This window comes from Struthio camelus, chromosome 17 (genome assembly GCF_040807025.1).
Source record: "Struthio camelus isolate bStrCam1 chromosome 17, bStrCam1.hap1, whole genome shotgun sequence".
NCBI lineage: Eukaryota > Metazoa > Chordata > Aves > Struthioniformes > Struthionidae > Struthio > Struthio camelus.
Window position 1 is genome coordinate 18,159,404 of NC_090958.1, and position 24,573 is coordinate 18,183,976.

At 60.6% G+C, this 24,573-nt stretch overlaps 1 protein-coding gene across 1 annotated transcript in view; it reads left to right on the plus strand.

Moving 5' to 3' along the window:
* Positions 1 to 24,573, plus strand: part of CUX2 (cut like homeobox 2) — a 79,167-nt gene that overhangs the window by 34,547 nt on the left and 20,047 nt on the right. Inside the window, exons 2-3 of the mRNA XM_068911005.1 lie at positions 23,152 to 23,230; positions 23,463 to 23,556. Of these exons, the coding sequence (XP_068767106.1) occupies positions 23,475 to 23,556 (82 nt within the window). The 5' untranslated portion in view covers positions 23,152 to 23,230; positions 23,463 to 23,474. The remainder of the gene's footprint in view (positions 1 to 23,151; positions 23,231 to 23,462; positions 23,557 to 24,573) is intronic.

The window sequence follows — 24,573 nt, forward strand, 5'->3', positions numbered from 1 at the left end:
GCGGCTCCGGGTTCGCGCGCCCAACCGGGGGCGTTTGGGAACGTCGGCGTTCCCAGGTGCGTTGGGGTGCACCTTTCCCCGGCCCCGCGTCGTCTCGCCCCGGCCCCCCGCCAGGCGGACCGGCTCGGTCCTTCCCGGAGCGGCTGGCTCTTGCGTCCCGAAGGTGCCCGTGCTGCCGGAGCTGGCGGGCAGGGGATTGAAACGAACGCCTTTCCGCGATAACACGGAGGCAATTTATTCGAGTCCATAAAAGAACTAATTACGGATGCAGCACATCACTAAACGTTGCCCGGCCGCTCTGAACCAGGGGCGTCTTGAAAGCAGTCGTGCCAGAGAGCTGCATTGGGGTAGGCAGGATGGGTGGTGCTCGGGCTCCTGTCTTTGCCCTGCGGGCGGGCGCCCGTCTCGGCGCCGCAGAGGCCGCGTTCAGCGCCGCGGCGATGCAGCTCCCGAACTGATCAGCCTTGCGGAAAGACTAGCGAGGAGGTGCCGGCGCCCGGCCGGAGGCGGCTCCCGGCATCGCTCCTCGCTCGGGCATTGACGCCAGCCCTTTCCGCCCCAGGCCCGGGCCCTTCCTCTCTCCCCCCTCCTCCTCCTCCTCCTCCTCTGCCTCGGGCGCTTTATTCTTTGCTCATTGCAACTTAATTGGGTAATTAAGGATTGAGGGTGGGTGACTCTGCCAGGTTCAGGGGGGTCAGCGAGAGACACGCTGCCGCTTGCCGGGCTCGATTACCGGCGAGCCAGCTGCTCCCGCGCCGCCGGCCACCCCCTCCTTCCCTCCCTCCCTGCCGGCTCCCGCGGGACCCAGGGCACCGAGTCGCCCGGCTGCACCCGGCGCTGACGCGGGAGCGCCGGCTGCGCCTGCCCCTCTTCCCGTTCCCGGGCGGCACCTCCGTCTCGCTCCCCGCGGAGATAATTTATCCCTTGTCCCACGGAGGGAAATTTCTGGGTGTTATTTATGAATGCGAACAGGCTTCCCCGTTTCTTGCACCGTTTGCAGGTGCCGCGCGGGGCCCCGGGCCGGGACGCCGGGCTGCGCTGCCTCGGGAGCACGGGCGCTCCGGGTGCCCCCGGGGTGTCCCAGCAGAGCTGGGGGCCCCGGGCCGCTCCCCGCCGCGTGCGGATCTCCGTCACCCTGCAGAGTCCTCTTACAGCGGGGGGGAAACTGAGGCAGGGAGCGGTTACAGCTGGGATTTTCCGAGGGGAAGACGCGCGGGTCCCCTGTAAAGCGCCTGCAAGGCTGCGTCCCCGAGCTGTGTCGCTGCCTGTCCGCACGCACCTGCCCCGGTCGCGATTCCCAGCCCCGCGGCTTTACGGGGAGACGGCGGAGGGCGCGAGGAGCGAGCGGGGTCGGAGCCTTGGATGGACAGCTGCCCGGCGGGGGGAGCTGAGCGCCGTCCGGCAGGACGGAAGCGGGCGAGTCGGCCCCGTTGCCCTTGGCGTTTCCACCGCCAGGCTCTTAACGCCCTGTCGGAGCAGGTTCCCTTTCCGCGGCAGCGCCCCGGGACGCCTGGGAACGCGAGGGGGCACGGGGAGGGATGGGAAGGGAGGCGGCGTGGGGCGCTTCCCTGCCCAAAGGTCCGCAGCACCGTTCAGGACCTGCACATTGGACTGTGCAAGAGGGCAGAGAACGTGGACGTTGGTGTTTACTAAAAGCTAGGATGAGTCCCACAGCAGCAGGCCCCGGCCGGAGGTCCGCGGGGCTGGCCTTGCCTCCGGTCCCGCAGCCTGGGCGCCGCGTTTGCAGCCCCTTTCCCAGCGCGCAGCCGGGATGCTGCGTCTTTGGTCGGCGTCCCCCGCGGAGGCCGGCGCGGGGGGCCCCAGCGCCCGCCCGCCACCCTGGGCACCCAGCGATGCGCTCGCGGAGGGAAAGCGCGAGGCTGCCCTTCCTCGCTGGACCCCAAGCAGAGCCAGCTCCTCAACAAATTCATCCTTCAGCAGTTGGCCTTGAAAGCCAAAGTCAGCTCGATGTCAGAGGTAAAACTCCCAGGAACCCTGTAAAAGGTTTGAAGCGTTTGCTGTAAAATCCTCCCCGAAACACGTCGCGCAGTTGATTTTTGCGCAGGCCTTTCCCGCAGGCGCTGCCCTTCCGCGGAGGCGCGGGGACGCGGTTCCCCCGGGGCCTTCTGCTCGGCCGAGCCGGGACGGGCGGAGAGCGTGCATCTCGGCGGCCCTGTGCCGAGAGGCAGCCGGTAATTTTGCACCTCAAGCAAGCGGCTGGCTTGTGTCCCTGGCTAGCCGGACTTCTCAGGGTCCCGGCGAAACAGCGTCCGGTGCTGTGCTAGCATGCAGCACGCTGACCTCGGGCTTTCCCAGCCTCCTTTTCGGGGAGGCGCGTGCATCATCGCCTGTGCTGCTGCTGCTGCTCTCGCCCTTCGCGGAGCGTCCCGGCTCGGCGGGGGGCACGTGGAGTCCGGACAAGGACTGGGCTTGCTGGGTGCTGCAGGCGTTTCGTAGCGAGCAGGATCCGGCCCCGCGTCTGGAGTATTCCTGCTGGCAGCCCCGCCGCCGCCGTGCTCTCCTGTTGGGGCAGGGAGGCACTCCAGTTGTATAGTCTAATGCGATATCAAAGTCACTAACGCGATTATGCTTATATATCATATTAGAGAAAATGAATACTAATTCAATACAAACTACTAATTCAGTAGAACAGAAAATTGCTGAGAGAATAGAAAATTGCTGAGCGTGCCGAACCTCTGCCTTGCTCCAAGTAAATACATGGGCTGCTTTTTGAGTTTCTGGAGCTATTTTTTGCAGCACTTCTCCGTGGCACAGTTGGCCGGAGACGCGCGGCGTAGCGGCTCTTGGTGCGTCCGTATGCCAAGCCGTGGCGCGGCTCCAGGTGCGCGCACGGGCGACGCCGGGCTCGGCGCGGGCCCGGGCCGCCTGCCGGCCCCTTCTCTGCGCCTTGTCCCTGGGGCAGGTCAGCCCCGAAACGGGCTGCGCCCGGGGGCCCCCAACGCCCAGCCCTGTCTGCAGCCAGGGCGAACCGTTCGGCTGGGCTGGTGCCGGCGTCAGGCAGCAAGAAACTCCCCTTTGCTTTTGAATCCAAGGCTCCCGGCAGGAAATTAGGAGATTTTAGGTGGCGCTTGAGGGGAAAAAAGAAGCGGAAGGGCTGGAAAGCTGTTGCAGGCGAGTGGGGCCTCCCTGCGCTGCGCCGTCCGCCCAAGCCGGAGGAGGCTGCGTCGCAGGGCGAGGACTTTGCAGGACGTTCGCCTCTTCTGGCCTGCGCGTGCTGACGTGTTTCTGGGCCAGGGAGGCCGCTGGGGCGAGCTCTCCGAGGTCCGGGGGGGCGGCCTGTCTCGGGCAGACCAGGGCGCTGGACGGGGTCTCTCCAGCTCTGGCCGTCGCCCCCGGCACGGGCTGCTGAGCCCCTTGCTGAGCTCTTGGGCTTCCTCCTGCTCGTGGGGTTTCGGTCCGGGGCTGTTCGCTCCGCGGCGGCCGGGCCCGTGCCGGTCTGCGCGATCGCCCGTTGCTTCGCGCGGTCCCCGCGCTGCTGCGGGCGCGTGCAGCGGGACTCGGGGAGCGTTGCGTGCTCGCGGACAGGTAGCCGTTAACGCCCAAACGCCAAGACAGGCCATTTGATATGAGTTGATTTCTCTTTCCGGTTATTATTGCTTGTGCAGGTTTTGAGGCCGAGGCGGCTGCTTGGTGCAAACCGAGGCCGTTCATGGTGCAAACAGGCGCAGCGCGGGCGGGGGCGGCGGGAGCTGCTGCGGCCAAGCGCGTCCGGGACGGGCCCTCCGCGGGGCTGATCCTCTGCTCCCCCTGCTCCCAGCGAGCTCGTCCCTGGGCACCAGAGGCTTCGGCGCAGGAGTCCCCGGGCCACCGCCCGTCTCAGAGCCCGTGGTTGAGCGTCTGCGTCTTCCCGTGCCTGCGGGGCCGGGCGTCGAGGCAGCGTTTGCCGTATCAAGTCGGGGCAGTGAACTGGGAGTCCTAGTCCTGTTGGCCTGGGGCACTGGAGCGTCGCAGGCAAGGTCGCAGCTCGTCCTGACGTTGCTTCGCGCCCATGCAACCGGGGCTCTTTGTCTTCTCGTCTTTGAGCCCTCGGAGCTCGAAACGTGACATGTCCTCAGGGTGCACTTGTTGGCTTTTCTCTCCTACCAGGGATGTAACTGGGAGACCTGGGTCCCGGCGTGCTGGTTGTGTGGGTCCACGGTGCGTCTCAAACCCTGGGTTTGTCTTTGCTGATGCTGGAGCATCTGCCTGCTGCCCTTGGAGATGCCACCTCCAAGGGTACCTCCACCATCACCCTCAAGCGAGGTGACCCAAAGGTGGGGAGACTTTGCACCCAGCGGTGCTTCTGCTCCCTGTTTGGTGTCGTCATCGTTGCCTTTCCAGGCTGCGTCCCCGGCCGCGGTGGCTTTGCAGCGGTGCAGCATGGCCCGTGCAGGCAGGCGCTGCTGCGGCAGGTCGCTCCCCGCAGCGCTCACCGGTGTCACCCTACATCGCAGCGGGAACCGCGGCACACCCGGCCTGGTTTCGCTCTTGGCGGTACATGCTGCAGCTTCCTGGGTCCAGGTCACCTGCGCTAACTGGCCGCGGTGGCTGCGTGCTCTTCGTCGCGAGCCCGCCGTCCGAGCGCTCTCCGGGCCGCGCCGGCGGGACCCTGCGCCTGCCCCGAGCCCACACGTACACCTGGGACACAAAGTACGTGGCTATTTTTAGAAACGCCGGGTACCGGCTTGCCGTGCTCAAAGAGGACTGTAAGTGGGGCTTGCGTTGCTTCTGCACTAATATGGTAGGAGAGTCTGATTGTATTAGCAATTTCCCATCAGATCATGTCATATTAGTATTGTATTGTATTAGTATTTGTTTTCACTAATGTGATGTGAAAGTTGCTAATATGATAAGACTCCTGCATTGTATTAGTGAAAACAAATATTAATATGATAGGATGGAAAATAGCTAATAAGAAACTAAGTTGCTAATCTGACGTGATGGATCTCCTAAAGGAATTGGTTGTAGCTCTCCTGTACTTTTCCAGAGCCACCTTCAACGGCGCTCGGCGAGGGCCGATGCCGCTCGGCGCCGGGGCGCGGGAGGCCAGGTGAGGGGCTCGCCCCCCGAGCTGTCCCCTCGCCGCGGCCCGGCTCGTTCCCGCTCGTTCCCACCGGCCGTTTTTAAAGGGACGAATCCGTCGCGCAGGTGAGAGGCGACTCCGGTTCCTTCCTCTCTCGGGTCCCTTTTGGCTCGTTTGGACGTGGCCGTGGTTGCGGGCGGGCAGCCCGGGAGCGCCGCGCGCTGCAGCCTGGTGGCTCCTGGAGCGCGTTGCCTCCTGGCCGGACGGGATGGGAACGGCTCCGCGGGTGCTCGGTGTCGGCGACGTTTACCCCGGGCCGGGCTCGGCTGCGGAGCTGACGGCCTGCTCAAAGCCGTTTTTTAAAGAGCTTAAGCTCTGATTAAAGCTGCCTTCGGATTTTTTTTTTGGGGGGGAGGGAGCGAGTTCCTCGGTGCTGAGCCCCCCGCCCGCGTGGAAACCGCAGCGACTCGTTCGGAGCCCGCTTTTAATTTTCGGCAGCGGGGCGTCGGCGGTGCCGCCGCTGCGGCTCGCCCCGGGGCCGCTTCGGTCCTGCCCGGCGCCCCCGTTCGTTTCAGCGGCCTTCCAAAACCGGCCGGGCCGCCGGCTCCTCTCCGCCTGCCCGGCCCGCGCGCCTGCTGAGCGCGGAGCAAAGCCCCTGCCTAAGAGCGCGTTCCCAGCGCGGCCGGACGTAACGAAGTCCCTTAATTTTCCTTTTCGGTTTTTTTTTTTTTTTTCCCCCCCCAGCGACCTGAGCAGTCTCCGGCATCAAGCGACGAGAGGAGGTGAAGCAGAACTAAATGAAAATAAACGTTAAACAATTATCGGAGTTCGGGTTTATTTAAAAAAGCAGCAGGGTGGCGGGAACAAGCCACCTATTAGCTGGGAAGAGCGGCTGGGCTTTGTAGCGCCCCGCTGCGCCTCGGCGGGGGCGGCGCGGACCCCCCCCCCGGCGTTGCTCACGAAGGACGGCGCAGCGGCGGCAGCGCGGTCCTATCGCGGTTGGCGCTCGGACCGTCGGCCTCCCCTTTGGTCGGTTTGTCGGAGGCTCTCTCGCCCGGGTTTCGCGGCGCCGGGTCGCGGGCTGGTCTCGCTCCCGGCGCCGGCCAGAGCGCTTCAGTCCTCCTCCTCCTCCTCCTCCTCCCCGTAACGCTTTGCTGCGCCCAGCGGTGACTCCAGAAACGCCCGTGTTGTATCGACCGAAGCGAGGCGACTCGCCGGGGCGGGGGGACCTTGCCGGTGGCGGCTGGCGCTTCCCGCCCCGGGGGGCTCGGCCGCGTCGAAGGCGTTTCCAGAAACTTCCGCGCGAGGCTGCGGGAGGGTTGGGACGTCACGGGGGCGTGCGGGGCGCCGAGCCAGCCCGTTACGCGATCGCCGCTGTTACCTCCCTGGTGCAGCAGCGGCGTTTCCGTAACGTCCATTGATGGAGCAGCTGCGTTTCGTCGCGAGCCGCGCTCCGTTTCTACCCCTCGGGGACCCCCTTGGGGGCTAAAACGCGCTTAACTCCTCTCGGAGGGCAATCGCCAGTTCTTCAGTAAAGAGCCGTTCGCCTCCCTGTGTAAAACCGACCCCTTTCCGGAGCGCGGAGGCGTGTGTCGGTGTCTCGGCGGCGCGCGGGCCGCGGCCTGGGCCTCCTGCCGCCCCTTGGGCAGTCGCTCGGGCACCGGAGAGCGCCGGCGGCGCGCCGAGCCCTGGCGGCAGCCCCGCTCTGCTCCTTGCCGAGCTCTTATTGAAAAAAACAAAAAAGCTTTTTCCTGGGTGGGATGATGTAAGAGGCGCTGTGCGTTACCGAGAGCTAGTTGGGCGGGGGGGGGGGGGGGCCAAAAAACCAAGTTTTTTCTCTTATCGCTCTTCCTAAGCGCTGTTGTAAATCAATTAAAACGTATTCTAGAAATTCTGTTTTTCTTTGGGGTGCGGGCTGCAGGAGCGGAGCCGGCGGCAGCGTTTCTGCCCGCGTCTCGGGCGGTGCGGCCGGGGAGCTGGCGCCCGCCGCGGGGCCCCGCCGGCGTCTGCGCGCCCCTCTGGAGAAGGGCGCCGCGAGGGACTCGCGCGCTCCTCGAGGCACGGAGATCATCGCCGCGAAGGGCCATGCCGATGGCGGCGGGTGCCGATGGCCCGTCCTGAGGGCCGTTCCTGGAGGCGTTGTTGGAGCAGTGCGGCGGGCTGGGCCGGGCCGGCGCTCCGGGGGCGACGGGCCGCTCTCCGTGGGAAGGGTCCGGTGCTTTTTTGAAGGAAGGGCCGTTTTCTCTGCGGGAGGCAAAGCCCGGGGCGGTTGGAGGAGAACCCTGGCCAGGAACGAAGGCTGGGAATCCACCTGCCTGCTGCAAGCTGTCTTTTAGTTCTCTTTTATTCTCCTCCTTTTCTCCCGTTTAAACGATGGTGTTTTACGTAGAATTTGCAAACTTTTGCTGGATTCTTTCCTGCTCCCGGCGCAGTCGATAACCGAGGGAGAATCGTTAGCCGGGGCGTTCGCTGGAGGCTCTGTTGTTAGCGGGCAGGAAGCGTTTCGTCTGCTGGGTGGTTTTACTAACTATTGAACGTCAGCAGAACACAAATAGCCGTTTAACGATAGCTGGGTTTAAGTCCCCGGTAAGGATCTACCCGATCCATCCATCTACCTGGAAGATGAAGGGTCTGTTACATCCTATACGGCGACGAACGTCTTCACCGCGACTGCTCGGCTCTTCAAGGCAGGCCGGGCTTGGCTGCGGCAGCCACGCGCGGATGCTGCTGCGTTGGGGAAGCGCGACTGGCCCGTCCTGTCCTCTTGGCCACGCTCGGGAAAAATGAACTCGGTAAATTAATTGGGGTTTTTTTTGTTTTGTCTTGTAGGATTTATTTCTTAGGGTTTCCCCCTGGCCTCCCCTGAACGACGTGGCTGGTGCATGCCGCAGGGGCCCCGTTCCCGGGAAAGGTCCCGTCTCTGCCCCCCTCTTGGCCGTGACTCCAGCTCAGTCTCTAGACACTCTGTTATAATCCCGGGTTGGAAAATTAGGCCCTTAGAGCTGAGATGCCCTGAAATTGCCCCAAATGGTAGAGGACCCGGGGGCCAGGCAGCTCTGAGGCTCCAAGCCCGGGGACCGCGGGCCCTTCAGCCCTCCGGCGCGGAGGGGCAGGGGAGGCTGGTGCATTTTAGGGGCGCTTGTCCGTGTTAATTTATAAAACAGGCTGCCATAATAAATGTCGCCTAAATAGAACTCTAGTAAACATAGCTCATCTTGAGTGTACGATAAAAATAATATACGGCTGCCTCGCCGTAGCAGGCGCCCGGCTGGTGCAGAGTAGCCGGGATATTGCATGCCAGCCCGGGCGCAATTTGCTAGCTGCTGTCAAGCCCGAGTTGCAGGGTGCTCAGGTTTATGCAAATTTTCCAACCTCCTTTGTTTTTTCCCTTTTGCATCTTTGCAAGAAACAGCGGGTTTAAAAACGCTGAGATGATGTGCTTTCTCCTTCCCTCTGCCCTGAAGGAAGGCACTTAGATCGGAAAAAGCCTCTCGTGCTTTCAGCGGAGGGGCGAGCTTGGGGACGGCACGGCGTTTTTAAGGTTGGGGAGGGAGCGCTCAATCGGGGCTGCCGGGGGCCCTTTGCGGCCCCGCCGGCGCGTCGGACCCGTCCTGCTCCTGGGGACCCTCCTCGGGCAGCGGCCCGGGGACGGAGGAGACCTTGTTGGTAACGTAGCCGTCGGGGACCCTCCCTCTCCTCCCCTCGCGCCCATTAGGCGAGGAAAGGGAGCAACCTGCCTCTCGCATTGCTGAAGAAGAAATATCACAAAGCAGCTCTCTGTAAAAATAACCTTTGCAGTGCACAGAAAGGCTCTTCTTTATGGGTGAGGGAAAGTGCTTAAAATGCTTAGAGGGAATAAACAGCTTTTAATGAAGTTACATTGCCACATAATGGGTATCATAAAATTGCCTTCATAGTACAGGGTCCCAGGATGGCTTTTATTATTGACTGAGCTGGAATCCTGTCTGTAAAGCTCCAGCAGCTGCAGAGAGGAGAATGCAAAGTCTTCTTAAATTACCTGATTGAAATAACTGGCGAATATTCTGCTTTGCTGCTTTGTTGAAGGCAAAGCTGCCTTTGGGGTGGTCTGTCAGACCTGGTTTGCAGATTCTGAAGAACACAGGAGTTTCATTGCAGCAAAACAGATGTTCATCTTGTTTCTCTATCGGCTGTTTGATGAGAAATTTATTGCTCTTCTGCTGGGCTGGAGCTCCTCTGCTGTGGAGTCTATTAGCCAGCCCAGGAGCTGGCGGGAAGCCAAGAAAGCAGTGTTTTGATGAAACCCATGAAAGCTCTGGTTCGAAGGCGCCAGTAATAATGCATCGGCTAGACTCTTCTGATTGGGCAATTGATTGCTCTGATTTGATTTATTGATCAATACCCTCAAATTTGGCGTCTGAGAAGCTGAACTAATCTTTAACTGCTGTGAACATCTCTGCCTGGTGGAGAATTAGAACTGATAAGGAATGTATGAAAGGAATCTGAGCTTATCTTAATCACACAGTGCCCCAGCGCTGCCTGGGCTGAGCGCGAGGAGATGTGTGCAGAACACAATCACCAGGCAGAACAGAGCAGATCTATAAATTGATGGAATTCAAAGCCTCCAGCATCGATTACCATTATAACAAACAGTGGCGCGCAGAATGTCTGATTATTTTTAGACAAAGATTCTGTGCTCTCAGCAGCAATTTTGCTGATGCTGTCACTGTGTCAGATGTCTGTTGTTGATTGCAATTAGATGCAATACAAAAAAAAATTTTAAACTATCTCTGCCTATAGTTTTATTTCCACTTATTAAATCTCCTCCTTTGTTTGCCTCCGCCTAATGTCTGCAGCTGGATGAAATATTGCATTACCAGAAGAGATCTCTTATATTCAGTTGGGTATAATCACTTTACAGATCATTGGATTATATCTGATATGGTTCAGATAATCCTGGGGAAATGTGGGACATTTACTCTGCCTTGCTTCAACGCGCCCTGGCTTAGGGTTTTGAATGCAAATCTGCATAACGTTTGGGTTTTTGAAACAGATCTGCAAACCTCCAAATGATCTAATTCTATTAAAATACTAATCGATTCCCCGTTACGTCATTCAGCTCTGCCATCGGTGGTAAACGTTGGATCCAGCGTGGATTTGTTCTTTCCTCTTTAAACAGCTTTTAGAGCTGCAACAACGTAGGCTTTAATAGTTTGAAGAATTAAGGTCTTTGCGCGGAGGCTGTGCTTTGGAGGCCCTCCGCAGCGAAGGGCGCCTGGAGGGCCGGCGGCAGGCGCTGCGGCCGCGAGCACGTCCCCCCGGGCTCGGCGGCTGGCTTTGCCGTGGGGCGGCGCGCTCCGATTCCCCCATGCTCGAGTTGGTTCATCGTTTGGATGATTTCCGGTGTATCCCGCGTCTCGGAGCCGTTAGTTGAGCTCTTCTGTATAGCACAGCAGCCGGAAAGCGGAGACGGTCCGCGGGGGCGTCTGCGGCGGTTCGCCGCTGAGCGGGAACGTTTAGGGCTCGTCTGCGCTATCAGAACGACTCTGCTAAGGAAAGAGGACTTCAGGAGACCGGTTCCTGCAGCGGCTCTCCCCGGCGGAGCTCAGGGGAGCCTTTCGGGAGCCCCGGGGGGCCGGCGTGGGTCTGGCTGCCCCGCGGAGCCTCGTCTCCAACGTGACCTCCTCCCGCGCGGACACGTGCGGCGGCTCCGGGAGCTGATGGAAAAACGCGCCGCCGCGGAGGAGTGATGTGTTGCTGGCAGCTGGTGTTTTCTTTCTTTGGGAAATCTAATATATTGATTAGCTTTCTTCAGAACAGCATCAATAAAGCCTATAATGGCATGGCTGGTGCCTGCGGCGTCTCCCCGCCGGAGCCGGGAAGCCTCGGTCAGCCGGGCCCCGGGCGGCTCCGGCTCCCGCGCGCCGCCTCCCTTTCCTGGCAGGGCCGGGACCGCGGGGCCGAGCGAGCGGCCTTGACCGGGCGCCCCGCTCCTCCGCAGCCGGGTTACCCCGGGCAGCCTTCCTCCTCCTCCTCCTCCTCCTCGCGCCGGGGAGGGGAAACCCGCTTTGGCTCCCGCGGAGAGAGGGGTCATGTTTGGGGCCGGGGGCCGTCCCGGCGTGAGTCCGATGGCGTCTAGGTGAGGCGGTCGGCGGCGAGGCCGGGAAGCGCCCCCGGGACGGGATCCCCGCCGGATCGCCGCCAGGGCTGGGACGCCAGCGCGCCGCAGCGCCGGCTCGGCCCGAGGCTCGTGCGTTGCCGCTCCAGCCCGGCAGTCGCGGCCGGAAAAGAAAGAAGGTGGTCCGTTTTCCATTAAAGTGTCTCGGAGAGTTTAGAGGGTTTTTTATTGTTGTTTTTGCGGTTGTTGTTTCTAAGCTGATTGATTGCAGTAACGGACGGGAGCCCAGCAATAGTTTGGGCCGGCTGCTCGGCTGCTGGTCGCCGGATTTAAAGTCCTCGCTGGCTTTGAACCCTCTTAACTATTTCTGTCAAAGTGGAGCAGCTTTCATCCGTAAAATATGCAGAAGCAAAGCGGGATCTTATTTAGCACTCTCCTAAGCGCAGCTCTGACCTTAGATGCCAGTGTCTTTAGGAACGGATGTCTTGCAGTTGTCAAGAGCCGTATTATATACTGCTGTTTTATTTATTTCTTCTTGGTTCATTGGACAGCGAATCCTTCCTAGGAAAATGGCCCGTACCGCCACGCGCCGCCTTGTCAGGATGCATCACAGTGGAAGACAGCGCAATCTGGGATTGATCAGTCTTCTGGCTGCTTTTATTTTTCCTGCAAGTTCCGGTGCAGGACGCTTTAGAAAACATCGCTCGGCCCCGTACCGAGGCCCGGGTCGCGCTGCAGCTGGGCGGCGGGCTTGCTGCGGTACGCGCTCCCGCGTCTCCATCGGATTTTCATTTCCCGCAGCGGGCTGAGAGCTCGCACGGACCAACGCGCTGGCGACGCGTGATGGGCGTAAGGCGGGCTCAGGTTTGCAGCGCCCTCGGCTCGGGGAGGCGCTCGGGGCCGCCGTCGTGAGCCGCGCGCTGCCCCGGCCGGCCGGCCGGGCCTCTCCGGCGCCCGCCCGGCGCGGGGCAGCCTTGTCCCCCCTGCCCAAACCGCCTGCTGTTAACTCCTTTCAGATAGCGGGAGAGAGGTTTTTCAGGAGAAAAGAGAAAAAAAAATGGACAGATGATGACTATGGGAAGATGTTTTCAAAAGGAGAAACAATTTACAATAATTAGAAATTTATAAAATGTCTTTAAACATGGTGGTAATAGGGATAAGGAAACACTTGCTGCAATGTAATCAGTTATTAGCAGCTGATCATTTATCTGGATGGATAGTTGCTGCTGGTACATGAGACACGTAATAAAAGGACTCTTGATTAACTAATTTGAATATCTTTTGAGAACAAATTCTGAGTTCTCTTTTTTCCCCATTGTAACGGATCCGTACATCTGCGAGATAAACACTGAATGAATATGGTAATGAACGTTATTCTGGAAGCGTAGCCCTCGAGCGCTGCCGCCGGCACCGCCGCAGCCCCGGCCGCGGGGACGGGGCAAGGGGCCGTAGCGAGCCGGGCGGGCAGGCTCGGCGGCGCGGGGTCTCCGTCCCGCTCTGGCCTCCCGCCGCCCTTGCTGGGTAGAGACCAGGTTTGTTCTTCGCTGACCCTGCGTTTCTTCGTCTGGGCGGCGAGCCGCAGCGCGGCCCGGCTCCGCTTCCTCGTCCCTTGGGCTGCCGCTGGGAAACGTCGCCGGGCGGAAAACCGGAGCAAAACCGCTGGGCGGACCTTTGGGACGGGACGGGACGGGACGGGACGCGTGCCTTTAGCTTTCGTGACGCTGTTAAACGCGAGAGCAGCCGGTTCTGCAGCGATTCGTTGGGTCACGGTCACGCCGGAGCTTTGGTACCTGGGCCGGCCGTCAAGAAACGGGTCTCCGCGCGCGTTTGGTCCCTTGGATGGTGACGGTGGGGACGGGGCGCACGCGAGGGCGGCTGGGGCTTCGGCGCCGGCCCGGGGAGCCCGCGCGGCGCCGCGGCGCAGTTGCAGCCTCCCTTCCTTCCTTCCACCGAGAGGCAGTTAAAAAGATGCTGACGGCCGGTTTTCACTCCCTGCTTCGCTGTATACACGCAGGACTTGGTTTTATCTGCTTTCTCGCCTTTTTTTTTTTTTTTATATAACAGTGAAATATTTATATTGTCCAATAAAAGGCGGTGAGCTCGCAATCTCTCACAAATTCATTCGAGACCGAGAGCTTCGTTGCAGGAATTTAACACCCGGCAGCGACCCCCCCCCCGGCTAATTGACTCCATACGTCTTCAGCATCGCCAATTTGCGTAATACGGAGGAAGGGATGGACGGCTCCGGTCCGCCCGGCCGTCGCTCGCCCCGTCGAGCGCCGCGACCCGTCTCGCCCGACGCGCCGCCGCTGCCCGGCCCGATCCGCCGGCGGCTCCTCCGTATCTCTCCGTCAGACAGTGCCTCTCCGTTCGGCCGCGTTTTACGGCCCAGGCATAAATTTTTTTTCTTTTACAGATGTTCGCGCCGCGTTACGAGGCAGATAATTACCGTGCGTGTCCGTCTTCGGGTCCCAGGGAGAAATCCCCGGGGCCGGGCGCAAGGGGAAGAGCTCGAGAGCCGGCCGTGCCCCGGGCGCCCCTCGGCCCCCCAGCGCCCGCCCGGAGCGGGGGGACGCGCGCCTCTGCTGCCTTCGGCGAGTTTCTTCCCCCTTTTATCCTCTCCCTGCGACCTGCTCTGGCAGCGCCGTGGCCGCGGCCAGGCGGCCTCGCCGGCCCCAGCGCCGCCTCGCTCCGCGTCCGTAATTCCTCCCTGCCCTGGGAGTGAACCGCCCGTGATTTACTGGGGGCCGCGCAAAAGGTCGGTTTGCTTAATATCAGCACCTTCGCTTCTTCAAATTCTGCTGAAATTAAAAAGCCGTATATCTCTTAAAAATCTTATTTATGAACACTTAAGTGTAAGTAAGTCATAGTTGGACTGCTTCCCTCCCCGCTGATATATGTAATCTGGCAACCAAGCGGACTTAGAATAAAATCTGGCAATACAATATGCTGTACTTGACTATTTTGACACTCGGAGCGTGATGTTTTTTTACAGTTACTGATGAGCTTATGTCACTGCTCCTTTTGGAGGAGCGAGGAGGAGGCCGGGGTGGGGAGAGCAGAATATTGATTAGCGAGCTCCTGATTATCTCAACAGCCCTCTTGGCTCTTCTTTTCTTTTCTTTCGCGTTGAATACAGAGTTTCTTCAATTATTCATATAAACCCCCTTGTCAATATTGCTAACACGCCTTGGCTGCGCGCAGCAGAGAGAAAACATTCTGCGGGAATTATATTTGTACAATTTTAAAAACAAACGCTCCTAAACCTCCCTTTCCTCCCTTTTCCCCCCCGTTTTTTTCTTTTGGTTTTGTTTTGTTGCCGAAGGAGGTTGGTGCTGCTGCGCCTGAGCCGGCCGCGCGGCAGGAGGAGAGTGCGCGTTCTCATAAACATTTAATTGAACTCAGCCGGGAGTTTTAAGAAAAACGTACCTGAGGTACAGTGTATTTGCTGTGATAGAATTAACTCGGTGGGACGGCGCGTTTTCCTCCGCCGAAACTAGATTTTGAGAACCGTAGACGTAAGTGACTAACAAGAAAGGAAGCTAATTAGCCGCAAAGACAAATTATAGTCCCTAACCTTTAGGTCGCCTTATTTCTTTCCCGTGCAGCCTCCGGGAGCTCCTTTGTATCGCAAGTGCCTGATGCTGGCAGGGCGGCGCGCTTTCGCTGCCTGCTCCCGGGGGCTGCGGGCAGGTGCCCAGCGCCGGCCCGCATGCGACCTCGCGCCGCTCCGAGCGACGGAGAACGCTCTGGGGCTCGAGGCGTTTCTCCAAAGCGTTGGGCTCCGAGATCCTGGCACCCGCCTCGCGGCCCAGATGGAGGTAGATGTGTTTGTAAAAAAAATTAGGAAGGGGTGGGGGGGGGGGATAAAAAAAAGAGCAACTCCAAAATAGATCCCCGCGGAGCCTGTTTGGCTCGCGCGCTCGCTCGGGTTGTTTCCTGCCAGGCCTGGCTGCTCCTTCTCGCCTGCCGCTGCAGCGGGAAGGAAAAACAAAAGCGTTGGAGGGGGAAGAGAGCCGGGCAGGCGCTGCCTTCGCCGCCGCAGGGCCTGGGCCGCGCGGGAGCCCCCGGCCCGGCCGCCTCGGCTCCCGCGGGGAGGAAGGGAGGCCCCGAAGGGCCGCGCTGCCCGCGGGCATCGCGCCCAGTCCCGGAGCCGCCACCGCCGCTGCTCTTCTCGCGCATGCCCGCTCGCTCTCGGCAGCGGCTTTCGTGCCAAAGCGTTTTAAGAGCTGGAACCCAATACACACGTATACCCCAAAATTATATATTAGCGTGAAGGAAAAGAAAACCAGCAGCAGGGACGCCCGGGCGCCGTGGTTTAGCAGCATGACCCTGCTGCGGGCAGGTTTCGGATGACTGGCCCAAGGGGGCTGAGGGACGGAGCCACCCCGGCGTGGCGCGGTGAAGCCGTCCCCGACCGGGAGAGCGCCGGGGCTGCGGGCGGATCCTGCCCTGGGGACGGGCTCCGCGGGCCGGGCGGCTCCCGCGCCGGCCGGGGCGGTGGGAGCCCTGCGCTGCCGTGGCGGGCAGAGACCTGCTCCACCGCCGCCCGGGCACGGGGCCGCGATCGGCCGGGCCGGGTCGGCAGGTGTGCGCCGACGGGTCGCTGTCCCTGAGAGCCCCGTGGGGGCCAGGGCGACGTCCTGAGAGCCCCACGGACCAGCGTCCCCGAGAGCCCCGCGGGCTGGGACGGGTCGGTGTCCCTGAGAGCCCCGTGGGGGCCAGGGCGACGTCCTGAGAGCCCCACGGACCAGCGTCCCCGAGAGCCCCGCGGGCTGGGGCGGGTCGGTGTCCCTGAGAGCCCCGTGGGGGCCAGGGCGACGTCCTGAGAGCCCCGTGGGCCAGGCTGGCTCGGTGTCCCCGTGAGCCCTGTGGGCCGGGCTGGGTCACAGTCCCCAAGAGTCCCATGGGCTGGTCCAGGTCAGCATCCCCGAGAGCCCCGTGGGCCAGGCCGGGTCTGTGTCCCCAAGAGCTCTGTGGGTTGGCATCCCCAAGAGCCCCATGGGCCAGGACAATTAGGCATCCCCAAGAGCCCCGTGGGCCCGGTCAGTGTCCCTGAGAGACCCATGGGGGCCCGGTTGACATCCCCGAGAGCCCCGTGGGCCAGGCCGGGTCTGTGTCCCCAAGAGCCCCATGGGCCAGGACAATTAGGCATCCCCAAGAGCCCCGTGGGCCCGGTCAGTGTCCCTGAGAGACCCATGGGGGCCAGGTTGACATCCCCGGGAGCCCCGTGGGCCAGGCCGAGTCGGTGTCCCCAAGAGCTCTACGGGTTGGTGTCCCCAAGAGCCCCGTGGGCCGGGTCAGTGTCCCTGAGAGACCCATGGGGGCCCGGTTGACATCCCCGGGAGCCCCGTGGGCCAGGCCGGGTCGGTGTCCCCAAGAGCTCTACGGGTTGGTGTCCCCAAGAGCCCCGTGGGCCGGGTCAGTGTCCCTGAGAGACCCATGGGGGCCAGGTTGACATCCCCGGGAGCCCCGTGGGCCAGGCCAAACCTGCATCCCCACGGGCCGGCATCCCCGCGAGGCCCTCGTGCCCAGTCCACGCTTAGCCCTATGGCTCAGGTCTTCGGTGGAGCCATCTACTACTACTTCAGTACTTAATCTTCAGCGCGTCGGCCGAAGGGGCTTCGTAGGCGTCTGGGCGCGTTGGTGTTGCTCCCGGTGTGGTGCCCCGGGGCAGCTCCCTGCAGAAGCACGGTGGCGTGAGAGATGTGTCGCGCTTCAGGATACCTCTTCTCCCTTTTTTTTCCTTCTTTTCTTTTTTTTTTTTAAACACTCTCTCTTCTGGGGTTTGCTTTCTGTGCCCCTCTAACGTGCTTGGAGTGAAACCCCCGGAGAGATGTAGGTACCGTGAGCTCGCCAGCAGCGACACGTTAGAATCTGTCGTCTGCTGCGCGTTACCTTATTTTAAATCTGTCTCTTTGGAGCTACGTAACTGCATAAGAAAATATTAAAGTAAACAATAACTGGATTTACACAAATGCGACTGATTTCCATATTTTTCATCACTTCATTTTATTACTCAGTTTACTGATATGCTCATTTATTTATAGGGCAATCCAGTATTGATTCATTCCCATGCGCTATGCATAAACACATAAAAGAGAGTGATAACAATAGGAATACGTTTTCAGTCTTTTAAATACTGCATTTTTTCCAATAGTCTTCATTAGATCCGCTCCGAGGATGTGAGCTACGTTCTTGGGGGAGTCTCAGCCGGTCCTCGCGCGCTGGCGTCGGTGAGGTCGGGATGCGGGTCCCGGCCCCGTGGCGTCTCCTTTCCCAGCTGTGCCACCTTCCTCCCCTCCAGGCTTTTCTCGCAGCAGATCCGGCGGGATTTAGCCTGAATTGTGCTCCCTGAAGTTGTGGTTTCTTGGCTGCTTCTGTGCCAGGCAGGGCAGGTCGGACACCGCAGCGCTGTCTTCCCCCGGCACCATCTCCCCCCGCCGGTGTCTGGGTCTCAGACCCGTGCTAGCTGCAGGCAGGAGGGGTTTTATGTCTTAACCTGCCGGGATGAGAATTGCACCTTTTTCACCCGTTCTGGGGTGATCTCTGGGCACGAATCCAGCGAGAGGAAGCGATTTCCAGCTCTGCAGGGGCTGCATCGCGCGCCAGCGCAGCCCCCGCGAATCAGGAGCGGGGTCAGCGGGGCGGCCAGGCGACCCGCGTTCGTCTGCCTGGCGGCGCCCCCGGCCCCGCCGGGGCTGCGGTGATGGGCTCCTGCCCGGGGCAGGGGGCCGCCGCGCTGCTCTCCGGGCCTCCTCCTCCACAGCGCCCTGGCCGTGGGGCCGTGGGCTTTTCTTTTTTTTTTTTTTTGTTTTTTTCCTTTTTTTTTAAATTTTTTTTTTTTAAAGCCATACTTTCCGCTGCGCTCCCCATGAATATTTACCAGGGAGAATACAGCGCTACATCATCCGAGTCGTGGGAAGGAGCCCATAAAAACGCGGTGATGGATGGCGAGAGTTCCCCCTCTAGTCTTTCTTGTAAATGGGAAGCAAAGAAACAAAAAAATCATTCTGGAATAGTAACCTGTGTTGTCACGGACGGGCTTTTTTCGTTGCTTCTGTTTGCCGTTTCCGTAAGGAGCTCGTGTGCGTTGAGGCTCCTGTAGCCTTCATATATAATTTCCTTGGGAAGAGCGGGGGGGACTGGGGCCAGGAGGGAGACTGAAGAAAGGAATAAATTGTACCCGCTGAGAATAAAAACAGCTTTTGTTTTTTGGCCTGATTAGATAAAGGGCAGTTTATTTCTGCGGCGGAGAATCACAAAAAGCTGCCCGCGATGGCAGCTTAATGGCAACAGCTTGAAATGGACAAAGTTTGAATATCCTTGCGCGCCGAGAAAAGAGCAAAGCGAAAGCCCTGCTAATTACAAAAGTTGCTTTATGAAAGATAATTCAAAGCAATAATTTAGCAAACATAATCAAGTAGCGCAGATGGGGATTTTGATGAATAGTTTGCAACATGCAATTAGCAGCTCTTGCAGTTACATATCATTAACCCTCAGAGCACAAAAATTATTTTCTCATTATTAGATGAAAAGGTAAAATTAAGCTGACTAGACAGTAAAGGAACAAACTACAATTAATTACCTTCATTTATTACAGTCATTATTTTAAACTTATTTTTTTTTCTTTTCCTCTGATAGATAGATGAAAACATCTAAATTAAAAGTTTTGTTAGGCTAAATTGGAGGTGAAACTTTGCGCTCCTGCCGGGGCGTTCCCGGGCCGGCCGCTCCGGGCCGGCGCGCGGCCGCCGGCGGCGCTGAGCCCCGGCTCCTTAGGGGGAAGAAACGGAGCACAATTGCACCGGCGTGCGCCCGGGAGCTGGTCTGGCATCTAAGCGAATCTGTTTTGGGGAAACATCGGATTTAACGATTTTTTCTGCGCTGGAGCATCCATCCCAGAACTTAGCCCGATGCTGCGACGACGCGTTGTCCTCTCTGCCGAGAACTTGCGCCGCGTTTGGAGCCCGGGTTTGCCCGCTGCTTGAGGCCGGGGTTGCGGGGGGTCCCGCGCCGCGGCGTTGCTTTGCGGGGCACAAAACCGGAGCCGCTGACGGAGGACCGGACGCTGCGGCGCGGCCCTTTCCCGCGCTGCTGCCGCCGCCGCCGGGCAGCCCCGCGGAGCCTCCCTCCCTCCGTTTCAGCGGGTGCCTTGCTACCAGATGGCTTACAGTTGCCAACTGTCAGGAAACGCACCGAAAAAATAAATTAAGGGGGAAAAAAAAAAATCTAAACCTGTCGGTTGAAAAAAAAAAAAACAAAACCCAAAACCGTGGCCAGGGGGTGGCCAGGGTGACAGAAGCGTGGAGCGGGTTGCCCGCTCGCCCTGTTGCAAGCGGAGGCTGCCGCGGCGGGTTGCGACCCTCGCGCTTCGCAAGCCGCCCAAAAAGCGCCGCCGCCGCCGGGTGAACGCGAAACCGGTTCCCGGCGGCGGAGGCGGCGCTTGGCAAGGCTGCCGCCGCGGAGGCGGTCGAACGACGCTTGTTTTCCAAAAACCCCTCCAAACCCCGCGAGCTTAACATCCTTTGACTCCAGCATCAGGACCTTTGCCAGAGCATCACTGGACGTGTCAGCAAGCGTTACAACAAAATTAAGAACTAGCAGCAATTTTCTCTCATTCGCTATCATGTGCTTTATAAAGTAAATTATTAATGCATTTTTTTCCCTCAGTTAAGCAGTTATTTGCAGCAGTCTTGGTATATTTCTCATTAGAAATAACATCATCTAAAGAATGATATTGATTCATACTTTTTTTTTTTTTAATCTGAGGCTCGTGAACGTGAACAACATATTTATACGGCGTTCCCCTTAACTAGAATTCCCGTGCTTTATTTTTCTATTATCGATCTTTTTGACACGAATCGCTTTCTGGCTTCGTGAAAGCGTTGCAAGCGTTCGGCCTTTGGAGAAACGGGCTTCAGCGGGCGCCGGCGGGCGAGGAAGCAGCGCCCGGGCACGAACGGCGCTCGGACGCAGCCGCCCCGGAGCGCGGCGTCCTGGCGGCTCCGCGCCCGCGCGGGTGCAAGCTTTGAGATAGCCCAGATTTGCAAACGCGGCGCGCGCGGGGAGGGAGCCGGCGGCTGCTTCGCCTCCGGCTCCCCCGTTCTTCTCCTTTCCTCCCAGACTTCTTTATACATCAGCAAAAAGAGAGGAAAATAGCAAAGATTTGAGTTTCTTTTTTTTTTTCCATCCGTTATTTTTCTCATCAGTTTTCTTTAACGTTTGGGGTCTCTGCTGCTGCTTTCTCCCTTGACAGCTGTTCCTCTCCTTTTAAAAAGAGCTCATTTGTGTTTTACTGCCACAAGTATTTAGATGGAAATAACCGACTACTTATCCTGCACTTGATCTCGTGCGTGTAAGAATAAGCTCGCCCCGGTGCAATGCAAATCCCGCGTCTTGGGAGAGGGGACGCTCAGCCGGTTGTCTGGTGCCGTTCACGGCTGGCGCAGCCCCGGCGCCGCGCGGGGTATCGGCTCAGCCTGGGGAGTTTTGCCATTTTGTCAGTCAATTATAATAATATTTCTGCTTCCAAATGTTTAAAAAGTTGGCTTCGTAAGGTATAATCACGGCACAGAGGCCAGCCTGACAATAGTAATTAATTAGGCTATTACGCATTCTGCAGCGATAATTGCTTTGCTGGAAAGTCACCAGCCATGAAAGAGACCCGGCGCGTAAACGCAATTCATCACTGGGAGCCGGTGCAGCGCTGGGGCGGTTTCTCACCTTGAGTGGGCGCGCGCGGCGCGGAGGGGCACGGGAGGGGACGAGAAAGGGAAAACGGGCGACGCCGCGGTGCATCGGGGAGGCAGAGCCGCGCCGGGCGAGGGGGCCGGCGGCGCGCCGCGCCGTTTTACTAACTCGGGCGGTTGAAGAGCAGCCGGGGAGACGGTGGGACCGCGGGGCAAGGCGGGGGAATCACCTTTTGCGCAGGTCCTCCTCTCCCCAAACGTCGGCTCGGGGCCGGATGCCGCCAGCGCGCGGCGCGGGCTGCTCCTTGCCGGTGTTTGTTTAGCGCTGCGGGGTGGGCGAGGGTGTTGGCGGGAGCCGCGCTGCCAAGCGTCCGCTGGCTCTTCAAAAATCTCAGCCGCCGCTCGGTACGTTGGCGAATCGTCCCTCCGTGCGGAAGGTCCCTGCGAGTTGAAACACCTGGTTTTTTTTTTTTAAGTTGACGTGCGCTGAAGTTCACTCGGCCTCTGCGAGGGCAGCGCTAAGGACCGGCTGGCCGTCCCGCCGCCCGGCAGCGCGGGACCGTCCGACGTGCAAGACGGGGAGCGAGCGGCCGAGGCGCGGGCCGGCGGCGGTGCCGGGGGCCCCTCTCTGCCCGGTGCTGCTGGCGGCTTTGCGTTTCGGTTGCAGCGTTGCCTGCAGGTGAAGAAGTTTCCTTCCCGGGAGATGTTTGAAACCCGCCTGGACGCGATCGTGAGCAATGAGCTCTAGGTGACCCCGCTCGAGCCGGGGGGGGGGGAGTTGGACTAGGCGATCTCCAGGGGGTCCCTGCCAACCTCAGCCGTTCTGCCACCGTGTGAAACCCCACCCGAAACGCAGCGAAACGCTGTGATTTGGGATGAGCAAACATCCTTGGGAGCAGCCTCTGCGTCCTTTCACCGCCGCCGGTTTTCTCGTCGCCGGCCAACCCGCCCCGGCAGCATCGCTGTTCCCGCGGGCCGCTCTGCCCCCGGGATGGCGGAGACCTCTCCGAGGGCCGCCGGCGGAGCGCGTCCCGCTGCCCGAGCGCCGCCGCGTCCTCGCGCTCGCCCTTCCCTCCGCCGGGGCTTCCCGGACCGCGCGGCCAGGGCACGCGGCGGGCGGACGTCTCGGGCGCCGCGTGCTCCCGCGCCGCAGTACCCCGGCAGGGCTGGCGGCCGCCCGCTTGCTTCCCCCGGGCCCTTCGCGCCCTCTCTGCCGCTTTGTGCCCACCGTTTGTTTCTGGAAGCAGCCCCAAGCCAGGGGTTTTGGTGGAACGCCGCAGAAAGGCCCCAAATTCCTCCTCTGCTGGAAGCGCGACGGCGAGAAAGGCGGTTTGTGTATTAGATGCTAAAAAAAGCCCGGCTTATACAATGTGCACAATAGGAAACCGGTCCCTGTGCTCCAGCGCCCGTGAGCGCAGGGGAAGGGGAAGGCGGTTCGCGCAGGTGGCTGCGCAGCTCCCAAGGAGCGGGTTGCTGCGAGCCGAGCCCTTCACGCGTTGCCTTAAGATGCGTTGCGTTAGCCGCCGCCGCGGCGCCGAGGCCTCGAGCTGCCGCTTGCCTTGGTTGACTATTGCGCTATCGCTAACGGCGCGCGCGCCGGCCCCGAACGCCGGGCGGGCGGCGGGCCGAGGGCGGCGGGCGGCCGGGCATCGCATGTGCCGCGCACGGCAGCCGGGAAGGGGAAAACTCTGCAAACACCGCGCGGGAGCCCGGTGGGTGCAAAACCCCCGCCCGGCGCCCGCTGGAAAATTAACGGGAGCAAACAACTCCCGCGCGGGCGGATCAGCGCGCTGCTCCGTCCTTGGCGATGCGGCGCGCCGCGGCGGCGCAGGGGGACGCCGGCAGGCGAGGGGGCCGAACTGGGAGCCGGCTCCGGCCCGGCAAGCGCGATAACGGGCAAAATTCTTATTTCTTATTTAAGCGCCGGCATTAAATTATAATTTTCATTTACTCAGAGCGCATCAATGATTTAGCGCGGCGCGCCATCGCAGTAGCGCTAGGAATTTAGCCAAAGGCGGCGAGCGCCGCCGGGCCTGGCCCGGAGCGGGCGCCCGGCTCGACGGTTCCCGCGGCGGCTCCGGGGCCCGGGAAGCCGCGCTGGCCTCGCTCCCCACTAAGCGGGCTGCTGCCTGGGACGGCCGAGGCCGAGCGGGTGCCGACGGACGGGGCTGCCGTTCGGATAAATCACGGTCAGGCGGCGGGTGCACCCCGGCGCTTCTGCTCCGCCGTCCTCCCGCTGTCCGTCGGCAGTGACCTCTGCTAGAAATAATTCCCGGCTTTAGCCAGCAAAAAGCCCTGCCGGTGCCCTCTCCTCACCTCCTCTTTTCCTCTGCCTGCAGGTCGTTGCGCTCAGTCGAAGGAGCGAGGAGGCTGCGGCGGCTTTCCTGAGCGCTTGCCAGCAGTTAGCCCAAGCTCCAGGTAAGGAACGCGGCGGCGACCCGGCCGCCTAACGAACCGCTTGCCAACGCCGCCAAACTCGTGCCCGGATCGGAGCCTCCGAGCAGCGAGGACCGCAGCGCCTCCGGCCATCCCGACCCGGCCGGCACCTCTGCCTCGCGCCCCGCCGCCGCCGCCGCCGCCGCTCGCCCTTGCATGCCTCCACCAGCCGGACAGACGAGCGGAAACATCTTTTGCCGTCGCTGTGTTTCAGCCCCTGAGCCAAATGCATCTTGACGTTAGAAAAGGAATACGCTTGCTCAGCCCCTGTAATAACGCTGCAGCTGTCCCCGGTTGCCTATTTGACGGTAAGTTCGCTGGAGCGGCCGAGCTCCGGCCGCCGGCCCGGCTCCCGCCGGCCGGCCGCGCTTCGGGTCTGCTTTGCCTCGTTTCCGGCGGCGCCGCCGGCGCGGGCGGCGAGCGGGTCGCCTGGCCTCAGGGCTCCCCGCGGAAAGGCTCCTGCCGGGCCACCGATTCCTTTTCCAGACGTTTAGGAATAACAAAAGCGTTTCAACCGTTTCTTTGGGGAATTAGGGAAGACGTGCTTTTGTCCTCGTTAGGTTGTTAACGCTACCTGAACCAGACGTCCGCTCGGCTTCCCGCGCCGGGTCAGCCTGCCGGCCCGCTCCCCTCCCCGCCTGCCGCCCGGCCCCCTCGGCCGCCCGTGTCTCGGCGGGCGAGCCCTCGGGAGCGCCCGTGAGTCCTGAGTCGACGTTTTTTTGCCTTGAATGGCTGCTGTCGACACAAATCTCTGGCAGAGCCTGTAACGCAGCCTGATTGCTCAGCAAGTATTTTGATAAGCGAGCTGGCTGCGCGTCTCTAATTACGGGAGAAAACCGTAAATCTTTTGGATATTGTTCACACAGATGTGGCGCGGGGAGGGGGGGCAGGGAGGGGGGGCAGCCGTAAAGTGTGTTAAAAGCATAATTAATGTCGCCGTCGTCGGGGATGGTTTGATTTAAGCCTGGCTTGGACTCGCGGCGGGTTTCGTAGGGCTCTGGCGGCCGAGCGGCGGCGGGTCGGGCCGGGCTGGCGCGAGGGGGGCCGCGGCGGCGGAGGCGAGGACCGGCGGCCGGCCGGGGCGTCGCGCGGCCCCCGGTCCAGCGCCGTGCCCGGCGGCGGTGGCGCGTCCTGGCAGCGGCTCGGCCGGCCGCCCCTCGCCCGGGGACCCCGAGAGCCTCCTGCCCCGGGTCCCTCCTGCGCCGCCGGCGCCCAAAGCGCATGCAACATCGCCAGCTAGTGGCGACACTTTATATGTGTATATATATATATATATATATATATATTAAAAAATTAAAATGTACAAAAATATATAAAAAATATAA